The 23,184-nt window shown below is 36.2% G+C and overlaps 1 protein-coding gene across 5 annotated transcripts in view; it reads right to left on the bottom strand.

Annotated features, from left to right (window-relative positions):
* Positions 1-23,184, bottom strand: part of TBCCD1 (TBCC domain containing 1) — a 62,877-nt gene that overhangs the window by 35,622 nt on the left and 4,071 nt on the right. For 3 of the 5 annotated variants that reach the window (XM_077117827.1, XM_077117824.1, XM_077117825.1), the window contains exons 2-4: positions 22,061-22,439; positions 6,838-6,993; positions 2,826-3,192 (exon numbers count right to left, since the gene is read on the bottom strand). In XM_077117827.1, coding sequence (XP_076973942.1) covers positions 2,826-3,192; positions 6,838-6,993; positions 22,061-22,396 — 859 coding nt within the window. In that variant the 5' untranslated portion in view covers positions 22,397-22,439. Of the gene's footprint in view, positions 1-2,825; positions 3,193-6,837; positions 6,994-22,060; positions 22,470-23,184 lie in introns of all 5 variants that reach the window. The other 2 variants (XM_077117826.1, XM_077117828.1) reach the window with 2 other exon arrangements.

The following is a 23,184-nucleotide window of genomic DNA, read 5'->3' on the forward strand; positions in this document are numbered from 1 at the left end:
TTGTTCAAGATGTAGTGGAGAGGCTGGAGGAAATTGCCTGAAAATGTAGTGCTGTGTTCCAGTAGCCATGTTTCTTGATGATGATTGAACAATGATACAGCTTTCACAATGAGACTCTGTGAATGTGAAAACCTTATGTCTGATGCTCCTTTTAGCTACTATATCAACAGAAGAGTAGAACATATGGAATAAAAATAAATAATAGGGGGAACAAATGTTAAAATAAATTCAGTTTGAAATAGTGGTAAATGAAAGCAAGGGGTAAGGGGTATGGTACGTGTTGTTTTTTTTTCTCTATTATCATTTTATTCCTTTTTCCGTTGTCTTTTTATTTCTTTTTCTAAATCGATGCAAATGTACTAAGAAATGATGACTATGCAACTATGTGATGATATTAAGAATTACTGATTATATATGCAGAATGGAATGATTTCCAAATGTTTTGTTAATTTTTTTTAATGAATAAAAAAAAACAAAAAAACAGTGGTGTCCCTATACCAGCAATAAACAATCTGAGAAGGAAATCAAGAAAACGATTCCATTTACAATAGCAACTAAAATAATAAAATATCTAGGAATAAATTAGGACATAAAAACCTGTACACAAATCATTACTGAAAGAAATTAAAGAAGACTTAAATTAATGGAAAATTTTTTCATGCTCATGAACTGGAAGACTTATCACTGTTATGATGTCAATACGACTCAAAGTAATTTACATATTTAACACAATACCAACCAAAATTCCAACAGCCTTCTCCATAGAAATCATCAAATATTATGGCCAAGGGAACCCAAACAGCCAAAGCCATTTTGAAAAAGAACAAAGTGGGAGGACTTACACTTCTATTTTTCAAAAGTGACTACAAAGCTATAGTAATCAAAATGGTGTGGTACTGGCACAAGGACAGACATACAGACCAACCAATGGAATGGACTTGAGAGTGCAGAAATAAACCCACATGTCTACGGCCACCTGATGTTTTTTAAAAGGGAGTCAAGTCCTCTTGATGAGGAAAGAACAATCTCTTCAACAAACGGTACTGGGAAAACTGAATATCTGCATACAAAAGAATGAAAATGGGCCCCTACCACATACCATATACCAAAAAAATATTCAAAATGGATGGATCAATGATGCAGGATATAATATTACAGCCAAAACTATAAAATTCTTAGAGGAAAACACAAGGATATATATGCAGGACCTTATATTAGGCAGTGGTTTCCTAGACATTATACCAAAAACACAAGCATTGAAAGAAAAACAAACTAGACTCCATCAAAATTAATACTTCTGTGCATCTATTTCTTGATATATCAAGAAAGTGAAATGACAACCAACAGAATGGGAAATACTTGGAAACCACATATCCGATAAGGGTTTAATATCCAGAATATATAAAGAACTCCTAAAACTCAACAACAAAAAGACAACCCAGTTAAAAAAAATGGGCAAAGGACTTCCACAATGAGATACCAACTCAACATCCATCAGAATGGCTATTATTAAAACAGAAAAAGAAAAAAAAAACAGAAAATAATAAGTGCTAACTAGGATGTGGAGAAATAGGAACTCTCATTCACTGTTAGTGGGAATATAAAATGGTATCACTGCTGTGGAAAACAGTTTGATGGTTCCTCTAAAAGTTAAACATAGAACTAACATATGATCCAGGAATCCTACTTATAGGTATACACCTAAAAGAACTGAAAACAGGGACTCAGGTGGGTATTTGTACATTAATATTGATAGTAACACTAAACAATAGCCAAAAAGTAGAAGAAACTCAATGTTCATCAGAACATGAATGGATAAACAAAATGTGATATATATATACAAGGGAATACTACTCAGCCTTAAAAAGGAATGAAGTTCTGATACATGCCACTACTTGGATGAGCCTTGAAGAGATTATATTGAGTGAAATAAGTCATACCCAAAGGGACAGATATTTTATCTTATATGAAATAGCTAGAACATGCAAATGAATAGAAAAAGAAAATAGAGTACAAGTTGGGGGGTGGGTACAGAGAGAGGATGGGAGTTAATGTATAATGGGTGTTTGGTGTCTTTTCAGGGTGATAGGAAAGTTCTGGTAATAGATGTTGGTGGGCATAAAATATAGTAAATATTATTAATCCCATCGAATAGTATGCTTAGTGTGAATGAAATGGGAAAGCTTATGTTTTATATATGTTTCCACAATAAAAAAAAAACTAAAGGGCAATGACAATTAAATGTGATCCTGCACTGGATCCAAAATGGAGGAGAAAAGGCCCAAAAGGACAATACCGTAACCTAGAGAGAACTGGAATCTAGACTGTAAGCTTTACATCGATGTTGAAGTTTCTGAACTTGATAACTACTTAAGGTGCTTACATAATTGATTACCTTTGTTCTCAGAAAATGTATATGGAGGTAATAGGTGCTGAAGGAGCATGATGTTATACAATTCACTCTCAAATGTTTAGAAAATAAATAGACAGATGGATTGATAGTTGGATGAATGGGTAGACATAGAAAAAAAAAGAAGGATTAAAACTGCAAATGTTATAACTGGTGGACTGAGTATCTGAAGAGAAGGTATGTTAAGAATTCTCTGTATAAGTTTTGTATTATTTTTGAAACTGCTCTATATGTTTGAAATTATTTCAAAATAAAAAGCTTAAGGGAAAAAAGAGAGATGTTCCTTTTTTCTTTTTTACAGTAGCAAATATTTTTTAGTTACTCCACAGATGATGGGGTCCTTAATATACCAGAAAACATTAGGTTCCTTTAACTTGTCATTCAATTTAATATACATTAAAAAATTTTAAAATACCTTGATGAGCCCAAGCCAATTTCTTTCCAGACTTGAGACAAGCAGTAGTACCAAATGGATTCCCAGTCAAACAGGCTCTCAACCAGGCTTCCAGCTTGTAGAAGGAGAAGGTCTCAGAGATCTTTGAGAAGCCACTCTGTGCATGAAGTGGCGGCCAGAGGGCAAGTTCATGAAGTGGATAGATCTTCCTGGCTCTGCTCACTGTACCTTCAATAAGAAAGCTGAGTGCCTCAACAGCTTCTCGAGAGACCAGACTACTATGGGTTGAATGAAATGATGCAGTGAGTTGTTCTGGATCTAAAAGCAACTCAAGGAGATCTGACAGGTGATCATAGACAAAAGCTTGGTGACTGTAATCATTCCAGTTCTAAAAATCAAAAGAAAGCACCCTTAATAGAACAAAGAGATTGCATAGGCCCTGAAACTTTTAATTATTTTATATTTATACTCTTCCTCATCTCCAAAATAAAGCATTTAAGGTGGCTACATAAACCATATAAAGTTTATTTTTTTGACAGGTATATATGGATTCTCTTTTCACTTTAGCTAATTCAAAAGTAATACTAAATAGCTAACCCTTAGTGTAAGCCAAGCACTAAGGGTTAATATGAATCCTAAGATAAATGCTGTTATCACTCCATTTTACTCTTGAGGAAATGGAGATAAAGTTTTAAGAAACTTGCCTACTAAGAGTCACCCCCAGGAGAACCTCTTGTTGCTCAGGTGTGGTCTCTCTCTCCAGCCAACACAGCAAGCAAACTCACCACCCTCCCCCGTCTATGTGGGATGTGACTCCCAGGGGTGTGGATCTTCCTGGCAACGTGGGACAGAAATCCCAGAATGAGCTGAGATTTAGCATCAAGGGATTGAGAAAATCTTCTCGACCAAAAGGGGGAAGAGTGAAATGAGACAAAATGTCAATGGCTGAGAGATTCCAAACAGAGCCCAGAGGTTATCCGGGAGGTTATTCTTACACATTAAGTAGATAACACCTTGTTAACCAAGATGTAATGGAGAGGGCTGAAAGGAACTGCCTGAAAATGTAGAGCTGTGTTCCAGTAGCCATGTTTCTTGATGATGATTGAATAATGATATAGCTTTCACAATGTGACTGTGTGATTGTGAAAAACTTGTCTGATGCTCCTTTTATCTACCTTGTCAACAGATGAGTAGAACATATGGAATAAAAATCATAGGGGGTCAAATGTTAAAATAAATTTAGTTTGAAATGCTAGTGATAAATGAAAGCAAGGGGTAAGGGGTATGGTATGTATAATCTTTTTTTTTTCTGTTATCGTTTTCTTTTTCTGTTGTCTTTTTATTTCTTTTTCTGAACTGATGCAAATGTTCTAAGAAATGATGAATATGTAACTATGTGATGATATTGAGAATTATTGATTATATATGTAGAACAGAATGATATGTTAATGTTTTTATTTGTTCTTAATTTTTTAATTAATAAAAAATTTAATAAAAAAAAAGAAACTTGCTTAAAGCCACACAACTTGTATATACTCTAAAAGTTTGAGATCAAATGTAAAAATTACCACTACAAACATTATTCAAATTATAAAGCACCACTGGGCTTCTTCATTTGCCTTTTCCAATTACAGAAGGAATATCAAATTCCACTGGCTGAAATGGACTTATGGTAACTAGATTTAAGAGAAATTATAACTTTGGGAATACGCTTTGATTTGGCAGTTGTCCCAACGGTTTGACAAGTTCATTCACTTGACAGGTTGTTCTGTTTGTTTTTAGCAACTCTAATTTAGTTTGTACAGTGTTAAGTGATGAATATACAATTTGAATTAGACGCAGTTCCTGTCCTCAATGAACTGTGTCTTCTTAGGGAGAAGACGAAAAAAAAAAACAGTAACTACAACATTGAAATAAGACCTTTCCTGGATGCCTAAGAAAACAGATGAAAGCAGAGTTGTGCAGAGCATCACCTGCTCTTCTTCCCTACTGCTGCTTCTACTTCCTAAGGTCCTAAGGTGACTAAGATGTTGAAAACAACACAACAGTGAGGATTCATTTACAGAGTTTAGATAAGAGATGGACATAATCAAATATGCATTTTACAAAATCAAACATGGATTTTACAAAGTCCAGTGTGGTAGGTGAACTACAGACTAAAAGCAGGGCAACCAGCTAAGACCTAAATACAGAAAAGGCGAGAGGGCCGAGGGGGGCGGGGGCAGGGGGCAGAGTTACTAGGACCAGTATAACAGGAAGAAAAGGGACAGATTTTGGAAGCACAATCAGTAAGACCTAATGACTAACTGGGTAGGGATGGTGAGAGAAAGAACTTTAACTGACTAGTGGTAACTTTCATTGCATAAAGAATGCAAGAAAAGGGAGTTTTTACTTTAGAGATACATGGTAGTCTTCCAAACAGAAGTAGAGGCAGGCTTTCTGAAAACTGGAACAGAAAGCCATATGGAACTTGATTTTTTTCTCAAGGGCCAGTGTCTCACTGCATGTTTGTTCCATTCTCTTTTTTTCTTGTTTCTCTGATTACCTCAAAGCTTCTGACCTCTCATAACTCCAGGTCATTCATGATGCCTGGTGATGATTCTGGGCCCAATGCCAGATGAGTTTTTCAACTGAAGCACCCATCACCAACTGCTAATTTCTTCAGTCCCTTGAGGAAATTGATTGGCCCAGGTCATCATTTCAAATCAGACCAATTTCAAATACATATCAACGAATGAGTATTTCAGTCACAGAAATTCTAGCTTCTATCCCTGGTCCAGTCAATTGTTGGGAGGGGTCAAAATATAGCACAAACCAAAGTCACTATTAATTTATTGGTGTTTACTATGTGACAAGTCTTCTGTTAATATATTACTGAATTCTCACAGCCATCCAAAAATAGGCTTTATTTTCCCAGTTAGAGAGAAGCCAAGGCCTAGAGAGGTTAACTGACTTGTCCAAAATTCATGATTAAGTAGCAGAGCCAGACCTGAATGTAGGCTACCTTGGCTCAAAACCCCACCTCTTCACAGTGCCCATTCAGCAATAAGTACATGTGGAGATGGTAGTCTAATACATCTAGATTTGGTTATTCTAAGTTTAAGCCACATATAGGGCAGCTATGTGAAGAAGTAAATATGAGAAAAGAGCTCTTGGGATGAAGACAAATTTGGGAGTCAATGAGATATATGAAGTAATGGGAACAAAAAGTATATTGAATGAGAAGAGAAGAATGCCAAAGGCAGAATTTTGGTGGAACTGTGGCATGAAAGGGACAGGAGAGGAACTCTTGAAGATGGAAAAGAAGAATTAGAAACAGAACCAGAAGGGTGAAAGGTCACAGGCTATAAGGGAAGACATACTTATTAAAAAGGAGACTTAAAAGAGCCAATATTGAAGAGATTTTTCTTTAGTCTCAAAACATATTTAAAAAGCCTGTGCATGGCAATAATATTGAGATCTATGCTTTACTTAAAACTTTTCAAAATACTTTCACAAAACATCTTTGGTTAAAACAATTTTGTTTTCTGTACAAAACAAAAAGAAGCAACAGGTGATTTTCCAATACTTACAATGTGAGTCAGTTAAATTTAACTTTTAGGTTGTCATTACTTACAACTAATGAGACAATATGAGAGGATATTTTTATAGAATTTTTTTCAGATCTCAACAGACTTTGCAAATACCACATTTTCTCATTTATTCTTAGTCAAATAAGTAGATTCAAACTCATTAACATTTGCAAAAATATTAATGTTAGTAAGAGTACATTGAGTGATTTGCCCCAAAATCATGTGGTTTTTTAATCAGAATACAACTGAAACAACTTCTGTTTCGATTAAAATTGTATACATTGATTCTGTTTTATAATCAAGAAAAGGAAAAACAGTAAAAAAAAAAAAAAAAAAAAAAGCCATCAGGTCATCGGCTCAATGGCTTATATACAGAATCCCAACATAAACTTTGATGAAAGTGATCAATCTCCCTCACAAATTATCCCTTTCAGAGAAAGAGACCAAGATCTAAGTAATACCTTATTATGACAACTGGTTTTGCCAGTCACATCAGGGGACTGAGATCTGTTTCTGGGACTAGGCCATTCTTCCCCAATCAAAGATGTCCTGAGAGAGACCTTGTTTAACTGCTGTATATATAAGAAGAGCAGAAACTGTAGGGTGTCCACGGAAAGCTGTTCAAGAAGGAAATAAATTATCAGTACATGTCCTAAAATGACATCAATCACTAGTTCACAATTAAACAGATATAGTAAACTAAATTCAAAGCAGTTTACTGATTAAAAGAAATTTTTTTTAGAATTTTGTTACCATTTGATTTGGATGCCTCTGATATACGGATATAGGAATTCCTAAAACTAATGAAATTAGAGTCACTTACCTCCTCTATGGCCATAGAAATTCTCTCCCCAAACTGATGAAAAGCAAAGGATGAAGTACATACTTTTAAAAAGTACATTATTTCAGGAAGTTTAAAATTACAGTTAAAAAGACAAAACCTTACTAATTTGAATAAATAAATGGCAAGACAAAGAAAAGGGAAATTCAGTCAAGGCATTGGGATTAATTTAGCCTAGTGTTCACAGACTTATCAAGGAAACTTAGGATATCAATGAAACCCCTGAAATTGGAAACAATTTTTGGTATAAGTGCTTTGGTGGGAGAACAAATCTCAGGTTTTCATCAAATTCTCACAGAAGTAACTGATTTAAAAAAATAAGCAAAAAAAATTATTGGTCTAACAGATGCTTAGAAATCATGACTTATTTGAGGATGGATGTGGTTTGGGGCTCACAATTCAAAGCTCATGAATATCCTCCTGTATCCATTTCCATACACATACAGGGAAGACAAAAAAGTGAAGAAAAACATCTGGGTCTACCCTCTGAGAGTCCAGAATTCTGCATGCTAAAAAGGAGTTAGGTTATATTTACCATGATTCCTAAACTGTCTAAAAGTTGTTATCTCCTAAAGGACTTAAAAATATAAATTCTTAGGATTCACTCCAGTCCTATTCAATCAACTTTCTATGAGAACCCCATGAATCTGCATTTTTAATTTTTATTTTGTTTTTTTACTTATGTTTTTTATTTTGAGATAACTTTTAGATTCACATGCAGTTGTAAGAAATAATCCAAAGAGATCTCATGTACCCTTTACCCAGTTTCCCATCTTGCAAACTGCAGTACAGTATTACAACCAGGATATTGACATTAATACATTCCCATACACACAAGGATCCCCCATGTTCCCTTTACAGCCACCTATTACCCTGTTACCCTCCCACACTCACTATCCACCCACCTCCAAATCTTGCCAACCACTTACTGTTCCCTATCTCTACACTCTGGTCATTACAAGAATGTTATACAAATGGAATCATACAGTATATAACCTTCTAGAACTGGCTTTTCTTCACTCAGAATAATTCTTTGGAGGTTTGTCCAGATTGCTGCACATATCAATACTTCATTTCTTATTGCTAAATAGTATTTCAAGGTATGGATATATCAGTTTTTTTAACCCTTCACCCATTGAAGGATATCTGGGTTGTATCTAGTTTGTTGGCATTAGAATAAAATTGCTAAAAACATTCATTTGAAAGTCTTTGTGCGAAGATAAATTTTAATTTTTCTGGGATAAATGCCCAGGAATATAGCTGCTGGATTGTATGGTAATTGCATGTTTCATTTTTAAAGAAACTACTGAACTGTTTTACAGAGTGGCTGTACTATTTTACATTAGTACCAGCAATGGATGAATTATCCAGTTTCTCTGTATCTTTGTCAGCATTTAATGTTATCAATATTTACTTTAACCATTTTGATAGAGGTATAGTTAATATCATATTGTGGTTTTAATTTGCATTTCTCTAAAGTCTAATGATTGTGAACACCTTTTCAGATACTTATCTGCCATGTGTATATTTTCTTTAGTGAAATACTTCATGTCTTTTACCGTGTTTCATTACTGTTGCTTTTTTTTTTTTTACTGTTGCGTTTTGAGAGCTCATTACATATTTTAGGTAATAGTCTTTTGTCAAACATGTGGTTTGCTAATAATTTCTCTCACTCTGCACCTTGTTTATTCATTCTCTTACCAGCGTTTTTTGCAGAACAAAGGTTTAAATTTTAATGAAGTCCAATTAATCAATTTTTCTTTTTATGGATCACGTTTTTGGCATCAAGCCTAAGAACTCTTTGCCTAGTCATAGATGTTGAACACTTTCTCCCATGTTTTTTTCCCCCAAAAGCTTTATAGTTCTGTTTTACAGTTAAGTCCATGATCCATTTTGAGTTATTTTTTGTATAAGGTATGAAGCTTAGGTCAAGGATCATTTTTTTGCCTATGACTGTCCAATTGCTCCAGCACCATTTTTGAAAAGACTATCTTTCCTCTACTGACCTGCTTTCTTATCTTTAGATTTATTTTTATGTGTCTACTTCTGAATACTCTATTCTGTTCCATTGATCTGTTGTCTATCCCTCTGCCAATACCACACAGTCTAGATTACTGTAGACATACAATAAATTTTGGAGTAAGGTAAACTGACTCATCTCACTATTCTCTTTTTCAAAATGGGTTGAGCTTCCCAGTTCCTCTGCTTTTCCATATAAATTTTTGAATAATCTTGTCTATTCCTATAAAAAATCTTGCTTGGATTTTGATAAGAATTATACTAAACCTGTAAGCTAATTTGGGAAGAATAGACATCTTTACTATGTTGAGTCTTTTAATCCATAAGCACGGTATGTTTCTCCATTCATTTAGATCTTCTTTGATTTCTTACGTAAGTGTTGTATAACCTTCAGCATACAAGTCCTGCACATGTTTTGTTAAGATTTATACCTAAGTATTTTAGTTTCTTGAGTTTTAAATTTCAGTGTGTAAGTGTTCCTTTCTGGAAATTTTCTCTAGCCATTATTTTAGGTTAAGCCTGCTTTGGCGCCAAATTCAGGTTTTCTTCATGACAGAATGTCTTTATTTCTCCTTCATTTTTTTTTTTATTTTTTATTTTTTTTATTAATTAAAAAAATTAACTAACACAACATTTAGAAATCATTCCATTCTACACATACATTCAATAATTCTTAATATCATCACATAGATACATATTCATCATTTTTTAGTACATTTGCATCGATTTAGAAAAAGAAATAGAAAGACAACAGAAAAAGAAATAAAACGATAATAGAGAGAAAAATAAATAAATAAAAAAAACTATACCTCAGATGCAGCTTCATTCAGTGTTTTAACATAATTACATTACAGTTAGGTAGTATTGTGCTGTCCATTTCTGAGTTTTTGTATCCAGTCCTGTTGCACATACGTATCCCTTCAGCTCCAATTACCCCCTATCTTACCCTATTTCTATCTCCTGATGGTCTCTGTTACCAATGACATATTCCAAGTTTATTCTCTAATGTCAGTTCACATCAGTGGGATCATACAGTATTTGTCCTTTAGTTTTTGGCTAGTCTCACTCAGCATAATGTTCTCTGGGTCCATCCATGTTATTACATGCTTCATAAGTTTATTCTGTCTTAGAGTTGCATAAAATTCCATCGTATATTTATACCACAGTTTGTTTAGCCACTCGTCTGTTGATGGACATTTTGGGTGTTTCCTTCTCTTTGCAACTGTAAATAATGCTGCTATAAACATTGGTGTGCAAATGTCCATTTGTGTCTTTGCCCTTAAGTCCTTTGAGTAGATACCTAGCAATGGTATTGCTGGGTCGTATGGCAATTCTATATTCAGCTTTTTGAGGAACCGCCAAACTGTCTTCCACAGTGGTTGCCCATTTGACATTCCCACCAACAGTGGATAAGTGTGCCTCTTTCTCCACATCCTCTCCAGCACTTGTCATTTTCTGTTTTGTTGATAATGGCCATTCTGGTGGGTGTGAGATGATATCTCATTGTGGTTTTGATTTGCATTTCTCTAATGGCCAGGGACATTGAGCATCTCTTCATGTGCCTTTTGGCCATTTGTATTTCCTCTTCTGAGAGGTGTCTGTTCAAGTCTTTTTCCCATTTTGTAATTGGATTGGCTGTCTTTTTGTTGTTGAGTTGAACAATCTCTTTATAAATTCTGGATACTAGCCCTTTATCTCATATGTCGTTTCCAAATATTGTCTCCCATTGTGTAGGCTGTCTTTCTACTTTCTTGATGAAGTTCTTTGATGCACAAAAGTGTTTGATTATGAGGAGCTCCCATTTATTTATTTCTTTCTTCAGTGCTCTTGCTTCAGGTTTAAGGTCCATAAAACCGCCTCCAATTGTAAGACACATAAGATATCTCCCTACATTTTCCTCTAACTGTTTTACGGTCTTAGACCTGATGTTTAGATCTTTGATCCATTTTGAGTTAAATTTTGTATAGGGTGTGAGATACGGGTCTTCTTTCATTCTTTTGCATATGGATATCCAGTTCTCTAGGCACCATTTATTGAAGAGACTGTTCTGTCCCAGGTGAGTTGGCTTGACTGCCTTATCAAAGATCAAATGTCCATAGATGAGAGGGTCTATATCTGAGCACTCTATTCAATTCCATTGGTCGATATATCTATCTTTATGGCAGTATCATGCTGTTTTGACCACTGTGGCTTCATAATATGCCTTAAAGTCAGGCAGCGTGAGACCTCCAGTTTCGTTTTTTTTCCTCAAGATACTTTTAGCAATTTGGGGCACCCTGCCCTTCCAGATAAATTTGCTTATTGGTTTTTCTAATTCTGAAAAGTAAGTTGTTGGGATTTTGATTGGTATTGCATTGAATCTGTAAATCAATTTAGGTAGAACTGACATCTTAACTATATGTAGTCTTCCAATCTATGGACACGGTATGCCCTTCCATCTATTTAGGTCTTCTGTGATTTCTTTTAACAATTTCTTGTAGTTTTCTTTGTATAGGTTTTTTGTCTCTTTAGTTAAATTTATTCCTAGGTATTTTATTCTTTTAGTTGCAATTGTAAATGGAATTCTTTTCTTGATTTCCTCCTCAGCTTGTTCATTGCTAGTGTATAGAAACACTACAGATCTTTGAATGTTGATCTTGTAACTTGCTACTTTGCTGTACTCATTTATTAGCTCTAGTAGTTTTGCTGTGGATATTTCAGGGTTTTCAACGTATAGTATCATATCATCTGCAAACAGTGATAGTTTTACTTCTTCCTTTCCAATTTTGATGCCGTGTATTTGTTTTTCTTGTCTAATTGCTCTGGCTAGAACCTCCAACATGATGTTGAATAACAGTGGTGATAATAGACATCTTTGTCTTGTTCCTGATCTTAGGGGGAAAGTTTTCAACTTTTGCCCATTGACAATGATATTAGCTGTGGGCTTTCATATATTCCCTTTATCATTTTTAGGAAGTTCCCTTGTATTCCTATCCTTTGAAGTGTTTTCAACAGGAAAGGATGTTGAATCTTATCAGATGCCTTCTCTGCATCAATTGAGATAATCATGTGATTTTTCTGCTTTGATTTGTTGATATGGTGTATTACATTAATTGATTTTCTTATGTTGAACCATCCTTGCATATCTGGGATGAATCCTACTTGGTCATGATGTATAATTCTTCTAATGTGTTGCTGGATTCAATTTGCTAGAATTTGGTTGAGGATTTTTACATCTATATTCATTAGACAGATTGGTCTGTAGTTTTCTTTTTTTGTAATATCTTTGCCTGGTTTTGGTATGAGGGTGATGCTGTCTTCATAGAATGAATTAGGTAGCTTTCCCTCCACTTCAGTTTTTTTGAAGAGTTTGAGCAGGATTGGTACTAATTCTTTCTGGAATGTTTGCTAGAATTCACATGTGAAGCCGTCTGGTCCTGGACTTTTCTTTTTGGGAAGCTTTTGAATGACTGATTCAATTTCTTTACTTGTGATTGGTTTGTTGAGGTCATCTATTTCTTCTTGAGTCAAAGTTGGTTGTTCATGCCTTTCTAGGAACTTGTCCATTTCATCTACATTGTTGTATTTATTAGCATAAAGTTGTTCATAGTATCCTGTTATTACCTCCTTTATTTCTGTGAGGTCAGTAGTTATGTCTCCTCTTTCATTTCTGATCTTATTTATTTGCGTCCTCTCTCTTCCTCTTTTTGTCAATCTTGCTGAGGGCCCATCAATCTTGTTGATTTTCTCATAGAACCAACTTCTGGTCTTATTGATTTTCTCTATTGTTTTCATGTTCTCAATTTCATTTATTTCTGCTCTAATCTTTGTTATTTTTTTCCTTTTGCTTGCTTTGGGGTTAGTTTGCTGTTCTCTCTCCAGTTCTTCCAAGTGGACAGTTAATTCCCGAATTTTTGCCCTTTCTTCTTTTTTGATATAGGCATTGAGGGCAATAAATTTCCCTCTTAGCACTGCCTTTGCTGCGTCCCACAGGTTTTGATACGTTGTGTTTTCATTTTCATTCGCTTCGAGATATTTACTAATTTCTCTTGTAATTTCTTCCTTGACCCACTGGTTGTTTAAGAGTGTGTTGTTGAGCCTCCACGTATTTGTGAATTTTCTGGCACTCTGCCTATTATTGATTTCCAACTTCATTCCTTTATGATCTGAGAAAGTGTTGTGTATGATTTCAATCTTTCTAAATTTGTTGAGACTTGCTTTGTGACCCAGCATATGGTCTATCTTTGAGAATGATCCATGAGCACTTGAGAAAAAGGTGTATCCTGCTGTTGTGGGATGTAATGTCCTATAAATGTCTGTTAAGTCTAGCTCATTTATTGTAATATTCAAATTCTCTGTTTCTCTATTGATCCTCTGTCTAGATGTTCTGTCCATTGATGAGAGTGGGGAATTGAAGTCTCCAACTATTATGGTAGATGTATCTATTTCCCTTTTCAGTATTTGCAGTGTATGCCTCACGTATTTTGGGGCATTCTGATTCAGTGCGTAAATATTTATGATTGTTATGTCTTCTTGTTGAATTGTTCCTTTTATTAGTAGATAGCATCCTTCTTTGTGTCTTTTAACTGTTTTACATTTGAAGTCTAATTTGTTGGATATTAGTATAGCTACTCCTGCTCTTTTTTGGCTGTTATTTGCATGAAATATCTTTTCCCAACCTTTCACTTTCAGCCTATATTTGTCTTTGGATCTAAGATGTGTTTCCTGTAGACAGCATATAGAAGGATCCTGTTTTTTAATCCATTCTGCCAGTCTATGTCTTTTGATTGGTGAGTTCAGTCCATTAACATTTAGTGTTATTACTGTTTGGATAATATTTTCCTCTACCATTTTGCCTTTTGTATTATATATATCATATCTAATTTTCCTTCTTTCTACACTCTTCTCCACACCTCTCTCTTCTGTTTTTTCGTTTCTGACTCTAGTGCTCCCTTTAGTATTTCTTGCAGAGCTGGTCTCTTGGTCACAAATTCTCTCAGTGACTTTTTGTCTGAAAATGTTTTAATTTCTCCCTCATTTTTGAAGGACGATTTTGCTGGATATAGAATTCTTGGTTGGCAGTTTTTCTCTTTTAGTAATTTAAATATATCATCCCACTGTCTTCTTGCCTCCATGGTTTCTGCTGAGAAATCTACACATAGTCTTATTGGGTTTCCCTTGTATGTGATGGATTGCTTGTCTCTTGCTGCTTTCAAGATCCTCTCTTTCTCTTTGACCTCTGACATTCTAACTAGTAAGTGTCTTGGAGAACGCCTATTTGGGTCTAATCTCTTTGGGGTGCGCTGCACTTCTTGGATCTGTAATTTTAGGTCTTTCATAAGAGTTGGGAAATTTTCAGTGATAATTTCTTCCATTAGTTTTTCTCCTCCTTTTCCCTTCTCTTCTCCTACCGGGAACCCACAACACATATACTTGTGCGCTTCACATTATCATTCAACTCCCTGAGCCCCTTCTCAAATTTTTCCATTCTTTTCCCTATAGTTTCTGTTTCTTTTTGGATTTCAGATGTTCCATCCTCCAGTTCACTAATTCTAACCTGTCTCTTGAAATCTACCATTGTATGTTTCCATTGTTTTTTTCATCTCTTCTACTGTATCTTTCATTCCCATAAGTTCTGTGATTTGGTTTTTCAGACTTTCCATTTCTTCTTTTTGTTCATTCCTTGCCTTCTTCATGTCCTCCCTCAATTGATTGATTTGGTTTTTGAAGAGGTTTTCCATTTCTGTTCGTATATTCAGCATTAGTTGTCTCAGCTCCTGTATCTCATTTGAACTATTTGTTTGTTCCTTTGACTGGGCCATATCTTCATTTTTCCTGGTGTGATTTGTTATTTTTTGCTGGCGTCTGGACCTTTAATCAGATTTCCCTGAGTGTGAGACCCAGAAGGTTGAAACACTTTCCTGTAAAGTCTCTGGGCTCTGTTTTTCTTATCCTGCCCAGTATGTGGCGCTTGTCTGTCTGCTGATCCCACCAGCAAAAGATGTTGTGGCTCCTTTAACTTTGGAAAGCTCTCTCTGCTGTGTGCGTGGTGGAGACAGAGGAAAGGTTGTAGGCTGGTTTTAATGGCTTCAAATTGCGAAGTCCTGGGATCTGAATTACTTGAGAGAGGGATTCCGCCTGAGTTGCGTTTCACCCCTTCCCTGGGGAAGGGTCAGGTGGTAGAGAGCCCTCAAAGCAGCCTGTTTCTACATTTGGGGCAGTTCCAACTTGTGTAATCCCGGCGCTGAGCCCAGAGGCAACCAAGCCTCTGTAGAAACAGCCGCAGAAGGCTCTGTTTCGCCCCCTTTCCTCTTTTTAGTTAGCCCAATAGGCGACTTCCACCTTGATCAGTTTCGCCTGAGCTGGGGGCCTACTTCTAGTAGTCAGAATTTGTCCATTAACGCCACTATTGGTGTTTGGTTGTACTCAGTCCCCGCTACTGTTGGAGACTCTTTCCTTTCCCCGGTAGCTGCCTGTGGGGGACGGGCGTCGGTCGCTGGTCGCCGTGGCTTGGGGAATTCGCTGATCGGAAACTCCCAGCCAGTCCGGCAAGGAGGGAGGGAGGGGCGCTGGCCACCAGCCACCGCAGCCCGGGGAAACGCGCGCTGCTCGGGGAGCTCACTGCAGCAGAGTCTCACAGCGGGTGCAGCCAGTCCAGACTGGGGTACGCTGTGTGTCTGGTCTCTGTCGTGCCTCCGGGACCTGTTCTACACTGTTTCTGGTTATTTAGTAGTTGTTCTGGAGAAGGAACTAAGACACGTGCACCTTACTAAGCCACCATCTTGGCCCCTCTCTCCTTCATTTTTGAACAATAATTTCACTGGGTATAGGATTCTGGGTTGACAGTCCTTTTCTTTCAGCAATAAAGAAATATTGAGCCACTTCCTTCTGGCCTCTCTGATTTCTGATGAGAAATCTGCTTTCATTGGAATAGTTTTTCCCCATGGGTAAGGTGTTATTTTTCTCCAACTGCTTCGAGGAGTTGTCTTTAATTTTCAGAAGTGTGATGTGTCTTGGTATGGACTCTGATGACACAATTAATATAGTTCTTTTGTTATAATCACACAAGTCCTTCAGGCTATATTCATTTTTTTCAGTCTACTTTTTCTCTGTTGATTAGATAATTTTTATTGTTCTATCTTCTAGTTCATTGATTCTTTCCCCTGTATCCTCCATTTTCCTGTTGAGCTCATCCATTGAGCTTTTAATTTTAGTTACTGTATTTTTCAGTTCTAAAATTTCCATTAGTTCTTTAGATCCTCTATTTCTTTGCTGAGTCTTTCTATTTCTTTGTTGATGCTATCTAGTCTTTCATTTGTTTCAAGTATATTCCTAATTGTTGAAGCATTTTTATCATAGCTGCTTTAAAAACTTCATCAGATAATTTTAACAACTCTGTTATCTCAGTGTTAACATATATTGATCTTTTTTTTTTTCATTCAGCCTGAGATCTTTTTGGTTTCTTGGTACAATAAGTGATTTTCCATTAAAACCTGTACATTGGGCTTTTAAACTCTGTATTTTAGCAGGCTTTCTCTGACACCTCTCTGCAGGGGAAAGAAAGTGGGAACACAACCTCATTACTGCCAGGTGGAAACAGATGCAACAGTTCGTCTCTGACACCTTGGGGATGGGGAGAAAATCTTTATTATTAGGCAGGGATGGAAGTTCAGGCTCATCATCTCCACTGACAGTGCTGATGGTGGGGAAGGGGCTTGTTGTTGGCTTTTGGGGATAAAAGTCCCAGCTCCCTATTTGTTCTCTGATACTAGTACAGTGAGGATGTTAAGGCACCACATCATGAGGTAAGGAAGCCCAGGCTCCTCACTCAGCCTTTACTGAGGATGGCCCACAGTTTTTTCTGTGGTGTTTGGCTAGAGTAGAGGAGTTATATTCTAATAGTTTCTGTCTTGCTACGCTGCTCCTTTCTTAATTCTTTGGCTAGAGAGAACAGGTTTTTGTTGGGGCTTTTTTTTCGTCTGTGCATATTGGTGTTTCTAGGTTGCTAACTTTTTCAGCTCCAAGTCTGGGTTATATTAGGCAAAAAGAAGATCCAAGGAACTCATCACTGTGTCACCAATGAGGTCCCTAGTCAGTCTTCATTCTTCCTTCCACCTTTTAGTATCTCCTACATTTCTTTGATGTAAAATGTTCAGGGATTTTACTTTGTACTTAGTGGGAGGAACAGGGAAAAAAAATCTACTCCATCTCCCTGGAAGCAGAAGTTTCCTAAATTTTTAATTTTTAACAAGCTCCCCAGACAATTTCTTCGTAGCTAGCCAGCAATAGTCTTTGGATCTGTTTGGAAGCCAGTGTTAGTACCTTAAATTCATGCTTGTTAAATGGTAGAACTATGCTTCTCCTCTGGCACCCTCAAAAATTACATGCAATGTTAGTTGACCTTCTTACTGTCAACATACCAATTAGCATCAATAGCGCAGTTTGTGGAATTACAATTTTTTAAAATTGAAATTTACCTCAGATATCATCTTTAAAGAGTATGTTTCTGAATTTCAGTCCTGAAATAGCTGGGATTGTTTTTACAGTAATGGTTATAAAAGGGTACCATTGGTACCATATGCCAAAACATATGGCTGATTTACAGGTGCAGTCACACTGTACCCAGTCTATAAAAGAGTTTATTAAGTTTAGCGGTTTAATTTTAAAGGAAACAAAGAAGCAATCCTAAAAGAAAAAAAGCTCAAAATGTGAAATACTGCTAGTTATTTTATGAGGTAATTGGATAGAGTCAAGATGTGAAATTAGAATCTGGCATGTCACAAAAACTCTAGCACCACCTAGAGTTATTAGTAGTTCCACCCCATTCTCCAAATTCTACTCCTAAAGAGTTTCTCTGCCTTAATTCTGAGAAAACTCCATTATTAACAGTCATTTCTAAGGCAAAACCATACACTGTTACTCTAAAAAACGTTTATAGTTCATTATAACCTATATGTTCTACTGAAATCTCTGATTTAGCCTGTCTAAAATTAAACTATTTTCCTAGTTTCTACAAAATTTAATCTTCTGGATCATTCCTGTATCTGGATTGGTGGCATAACTATTGTTCCCATCACTTAAGGCAGCCTGGAACGCATTCTCACAGTTCCCTCTTGATCATCTTCTTACAATCAATAAATCACAAATCCCAGATATTTAGGATTGATTTACTCTCTTAAATATACCCCACCAAACAAGACATCTTGAGAATAAGACCACAAAGACAAAACTTTTAGGTTAACTTATTGTTCCTATCTTCTCTTTACTCTGCCCACCACTTCCCCACCTCCAAACCAGACAGTTCATCTCAAGAAAGCCACCGGAGTACCCTATCTAAAATACAAATACACTTATGGTTTTATATTGATGAATAACTCACAAAGCCATATAAGAAACCTAACTATAAAATAAAGCCCAAATTTCCTAACATGGCATTCAATATTAAGATTTGACCTCTCCTACATTTTTATCCTAATGTCCTACTCATATCCTCTCTTGCCCCAATTCAATTATTTTTAGACTCTAAAAATACCTTGCTCTTTCTCACTTTCTTGATTTTTCACATATATCTATTTTAACAATTACTTGTTAAATTACCATTATTTCTTCATATGACTACCTCCTCATGTAACTGTGGGGTCCTCGTCTTTTTCATTTTTACACTCCTGGCAACCAGCACAGATTCTGGCACATAGTAAACACTAAAAAATTGGAACTTCTAGAGGTTTTAGTAATCTCTGCATCCACAACATCCAATTACTGAACCTAGCATATAGTAGGCACACAATAAAGATTTCATTAATGAGTAACTGTAATGCCCTTTCCCTTTTGGCTGCTTGTCAAACCTTTCAATTTCCAAAGTCTTCTTTAAGTATTACCCCATGTGGCAGAGACTGGCTGGATGGTAACTAAACACTTTTTCTCTTCTCCTTGGGCATATAATTGGAACATATTTCCCAGCCTTCTCTGCAGTTAGATATGGTTTGACTGAGTTATAGTCAATGGAATGTGGATTTTTTTTTTTGCATGGGCAAGCAATGGCATGGCAGGTGAGAACTCTGCCACTGAGATGCCATGGCCCATGTGGGTGGATTTATATATACCACTTTCGGGCCTGGACCATTAAACTCTCCCCTTGACCCCCCACCAAAAAAAAAAAAGCTAAAGGACACTGAGGCCTAGTAGGGATGGGTGTAATAGACTGTATTATTAAGGGCAATTGTTCACTTTCTCATCCTCCAGAGGCTTATAGTCTCACCATGGCCATGGGACTTGCCTCCTTCAGTGAGGGAAGTTTTCCTTCCCATCTCACTGACTTTAGGCTTAGCCACATGACAAAGCTTTAGCCAATGGATGAAAGGGCCACATCTAAGCAGAAGATTTAAAAGGCAACATGAGTTTCTTCCTGTTCTGTTGGTCTTTTCTTTTGTCACAAAAATAGGAATGACCAAGGTTGTCTCTTCAACCTGGATTCCCAATCAGAAGACAGAGAGAGCCAAGTACAGCCTGAATTAGAGCCACTGCTAAAATGTAGCCTATATGTAATATGAGCAAGAAATAAATCTTTGTTACTGTTAAACTACTGAAATTTCAGGGTTTTTGTTTGTTTATCTGCTTGCTTTTTTTAAAATGCCAGCAAAGCTGACCAATATAAGTGTTCCAAAAGAGAGAAGGAACCTGGGTCCCTGAGTTATCGCTTGAATAACATCAGCCCAAAGACTCCAAGGAGGAACATATGTTGAACTGCAATATGAACGAGAAATAAACTGTTCTTGCGTTAAGCTACCAAAACACTGAGACTGTTTGTTATTATAATCAGCCTACCCTGATTAATATACCTCCTCTGTGGAGTCTTTCCTGATTAGCAGATTCAATCATTTCCTTCTTTTCTTTACTTTTTGTATTTTATATATATTTTTATTCTTGCACATATCACACCAAATAGCATATTTTTACACATTAGCCTCCTCTGTGAAGAAAGAGATGCTTAATCATCTTTGAATCCCAGTATATAACAAATGTTCATTTAAAAAATGTGCACCCCAATACTACCTAACTGTAATATAATTATGTTAGAACACTGAATGAAGCTGAATGTGAGATTAATAGAGGGAGGAGGGCTGGGGGCACAAATGAAATCAGAAAGAAAGATAGACAATAAAGACCAAGATGGTGTAATCTAGGAATGCCTACAGTATATAATGATAGTGACTAAATATACACATTTAAAAATGTTTTTGCATGAGGAAAAACAAAGGAATGTCATTACTGCAGGGTGTTGAAAATAGATGGTAATTAATATTTTAAAATTTTAACTTATGTGTGAGACTAAAGCAAAAAAATGTTTATTTGGTACAAAATTTATATTTTGACTAGTGCATTTCCTAATATAACTTATGTGAACAGCTTAATTGAACACCATAAGTACAGGGAGCCTTGAGTAGGGCATAAGATTTTCTAGGTTTGTCCAGAGTGATACCCCAATAAATCCCAGAGTGATCTGAACAGTGAGTAAAAAAGTATTTGCAAAGTCCCCTTGGGAGAATGGTGAGAAAGGAGGAAAATTCAACTTCCCCAAGTAGAGAATTCTTGATATTCTCACAAGCAGTGGGGACAACCAAAGCAATAGGCTGAGTCCTCAATTTTGGGGTTTGTTCATATGAAACTTAACCCCACAAAAGACAGACTAAGCCTACTTAAAATTAGGACTAAGAGTCACCCCCAAGAGAACCCCTGTTTTTGCTCAGATGTGGCCTCTCTCTCCAGCCAACACAACAAGCAAACTCACCGCCCTCACCCCATCTACACAGGACATGACTCGCAGGGGTGTGGACCTTCCTGGCAACGTGGGACAGAAATCCTAGAATGAGCTGGGACTCAGCATCAAGGGATTGAGAAAACCTTCTCGACCAAAAGGGGGAAGAATGAAATGAGACAAAATAAAGTGTCAATGGCTGGGAGATTCCAAAGAGTCAAGAGGTTGTCCCGGAGCTTATTCTTACGCATTACATAGATATCACCTTGTTAGTCAAGATGTAATGGAGGGGCTGGAGGGAACTGCCTGAAGATGTAGAGCTGTGTTCCAGTAGTTATGTTTCCTGAAGATGATTGTATAATGATATAGCTTTCACAATGTGACTGTGTGATTGTGAAAACCTTGTGTCTGATGCTTTTATCCACCTTATCAACAAATGAGTAAAACATACAGCATAAAAATAAATAATAGGGGGAACAAATGTTAAAATAAATTGAGTAGAATGAAATGCTAGTGATCAATGAAAGGGGGGGTAAGGGGTATGGTATGTATGAATTTTTTCTGTTGTCTTTTTATTTCTTTTTCTGAATTGATGCAAATGTTTTAAGAAATGATTATGATGATGAATATGCAACTAGGAGATGATACTGTGCATTACTGATTATACATGTAGAACGGAATGATCATATGTTAAGAATGTTTGTGTTTGTTGTTATATTTTTTAAAAATTTTTTAATTAATTAAAAAAAAAGAAATGTGAAAAAAAATGTGCACCCTGACTAACATATCAGTGGTTCATAAGCAGTCACACACACCAAAATATTTTTTAAATCAATGGAACTATTCTCCTCTTTCAGTTATAGGATTCACATAACATTATTGCTTTAGGATAAAATAAGGATGGGTGAGTAAGAAACAATTCATTAAATATATTAAATACTGACAAACCAGAACTGCCAAAACTCAAATAGACCTTTGGGATCACAATGGTCATTAGCCTAAAATAAACTATCCAGCTGGTACAAAGATCACAGATAAAGAAAGAAATTATTCATTTCCCTAACAATTTCACACACACAAAAATCCATACCTGATTTCTTTGCTTTTCGACTTCATCCTCAGATATGCAATTGGACATAACCTCAGACCATTCCAGACGCTCTTCGGGTGTCCTTTCCACAAGACTATCAAATACTTCAAAGTAAAGCCATGCCAGATCCTTAGCCAACTGCAGTTTCCCACACGCAATGTGCCTCCATGTAGACCAGTAGAGCCGTGGGAAAGCACTGCATGTGGCCCGGGTTCGCACATAGCTGGATATCTTCCTGAGATAGTGAAGGCTGAACTTGGATGGAGGAGGCACCTGTAAGGCGCCCACCATAAATGGTTCTGCTTTCACCCAAAGGAGAACTCCAGACTGATCCATGCTATCTCTAAGGACAATTGTGTAAAAAGTCTTCTTTGCATACCTAGGAAACAAAGTTTCTTCACAAACTGATCTGAAACAACAAAACTCATTTATAAATGTCTTAGAAGGTGACACCTCCCTTAACTGTTTTTAAATGTACTACACCAGTTTGAAAAGTAGCACTATTTCATCAACCAGAAGTAGAATAAAGTTTTTATTGGATTTCATTAAAATCTACTTGGGCAAGAAGATTTTTGCAATACAACAAAATTGTCTTGCTTGTATTGTTACTTTCATTGGCGATTAAAGGAAGAGTATGCAAAAGTGTATTCCTTGCTATTACTCAACCAGTCACCTAATTTTAGACATTTAACAGGTATAAAAATTTTTCACAAAAACAAGATAGACAAAATATTGATCACTTTTGACGCTGGGTGATGGGTATACTCTACTTTTGTGTATACTAAAAATGTCCTTAATAAGTTTAAGTGTTTTCAAAATTATAAATAATGCTGTTTACCATCTTTCTGCATAGCTGCTTCTGCATTATAAATGATTTCCCAAGGAAAATTATCAGATGTGTATCTGACAGATGAAGTAATACTGACATTTTTGAAGCTCCTGACATATATTTCTATTGCTTTCCAAAATTTTACCAAATTGTACCATCACTTGACCACAGTACTCTCTTCATTGAATACTCCTCACCATTAAGTAACATCATCTTTAAAAAAAAAAGCCTTTCCTTATAACTATGCATCTTTTGGAAATTGTTCAAAAAAATAATTGATTGTCCATGCAAAAAC

The sequence above is a fragment of the Tamandua tetradactyla genome, chromosome 10, assembly GCF_023851605.1.
Source record: "Tamandua tetradactyla isolate mTamTet1 chromosome 10, mTamTet1.pri, whole genome shotgun sequence".
Lineage (NCBI taxonomy): Eukaryota > Metazoa > Chordata > Mammalia > Pilosa > Myrmecophagidae > Tamandua > Tamandua tetradactyla.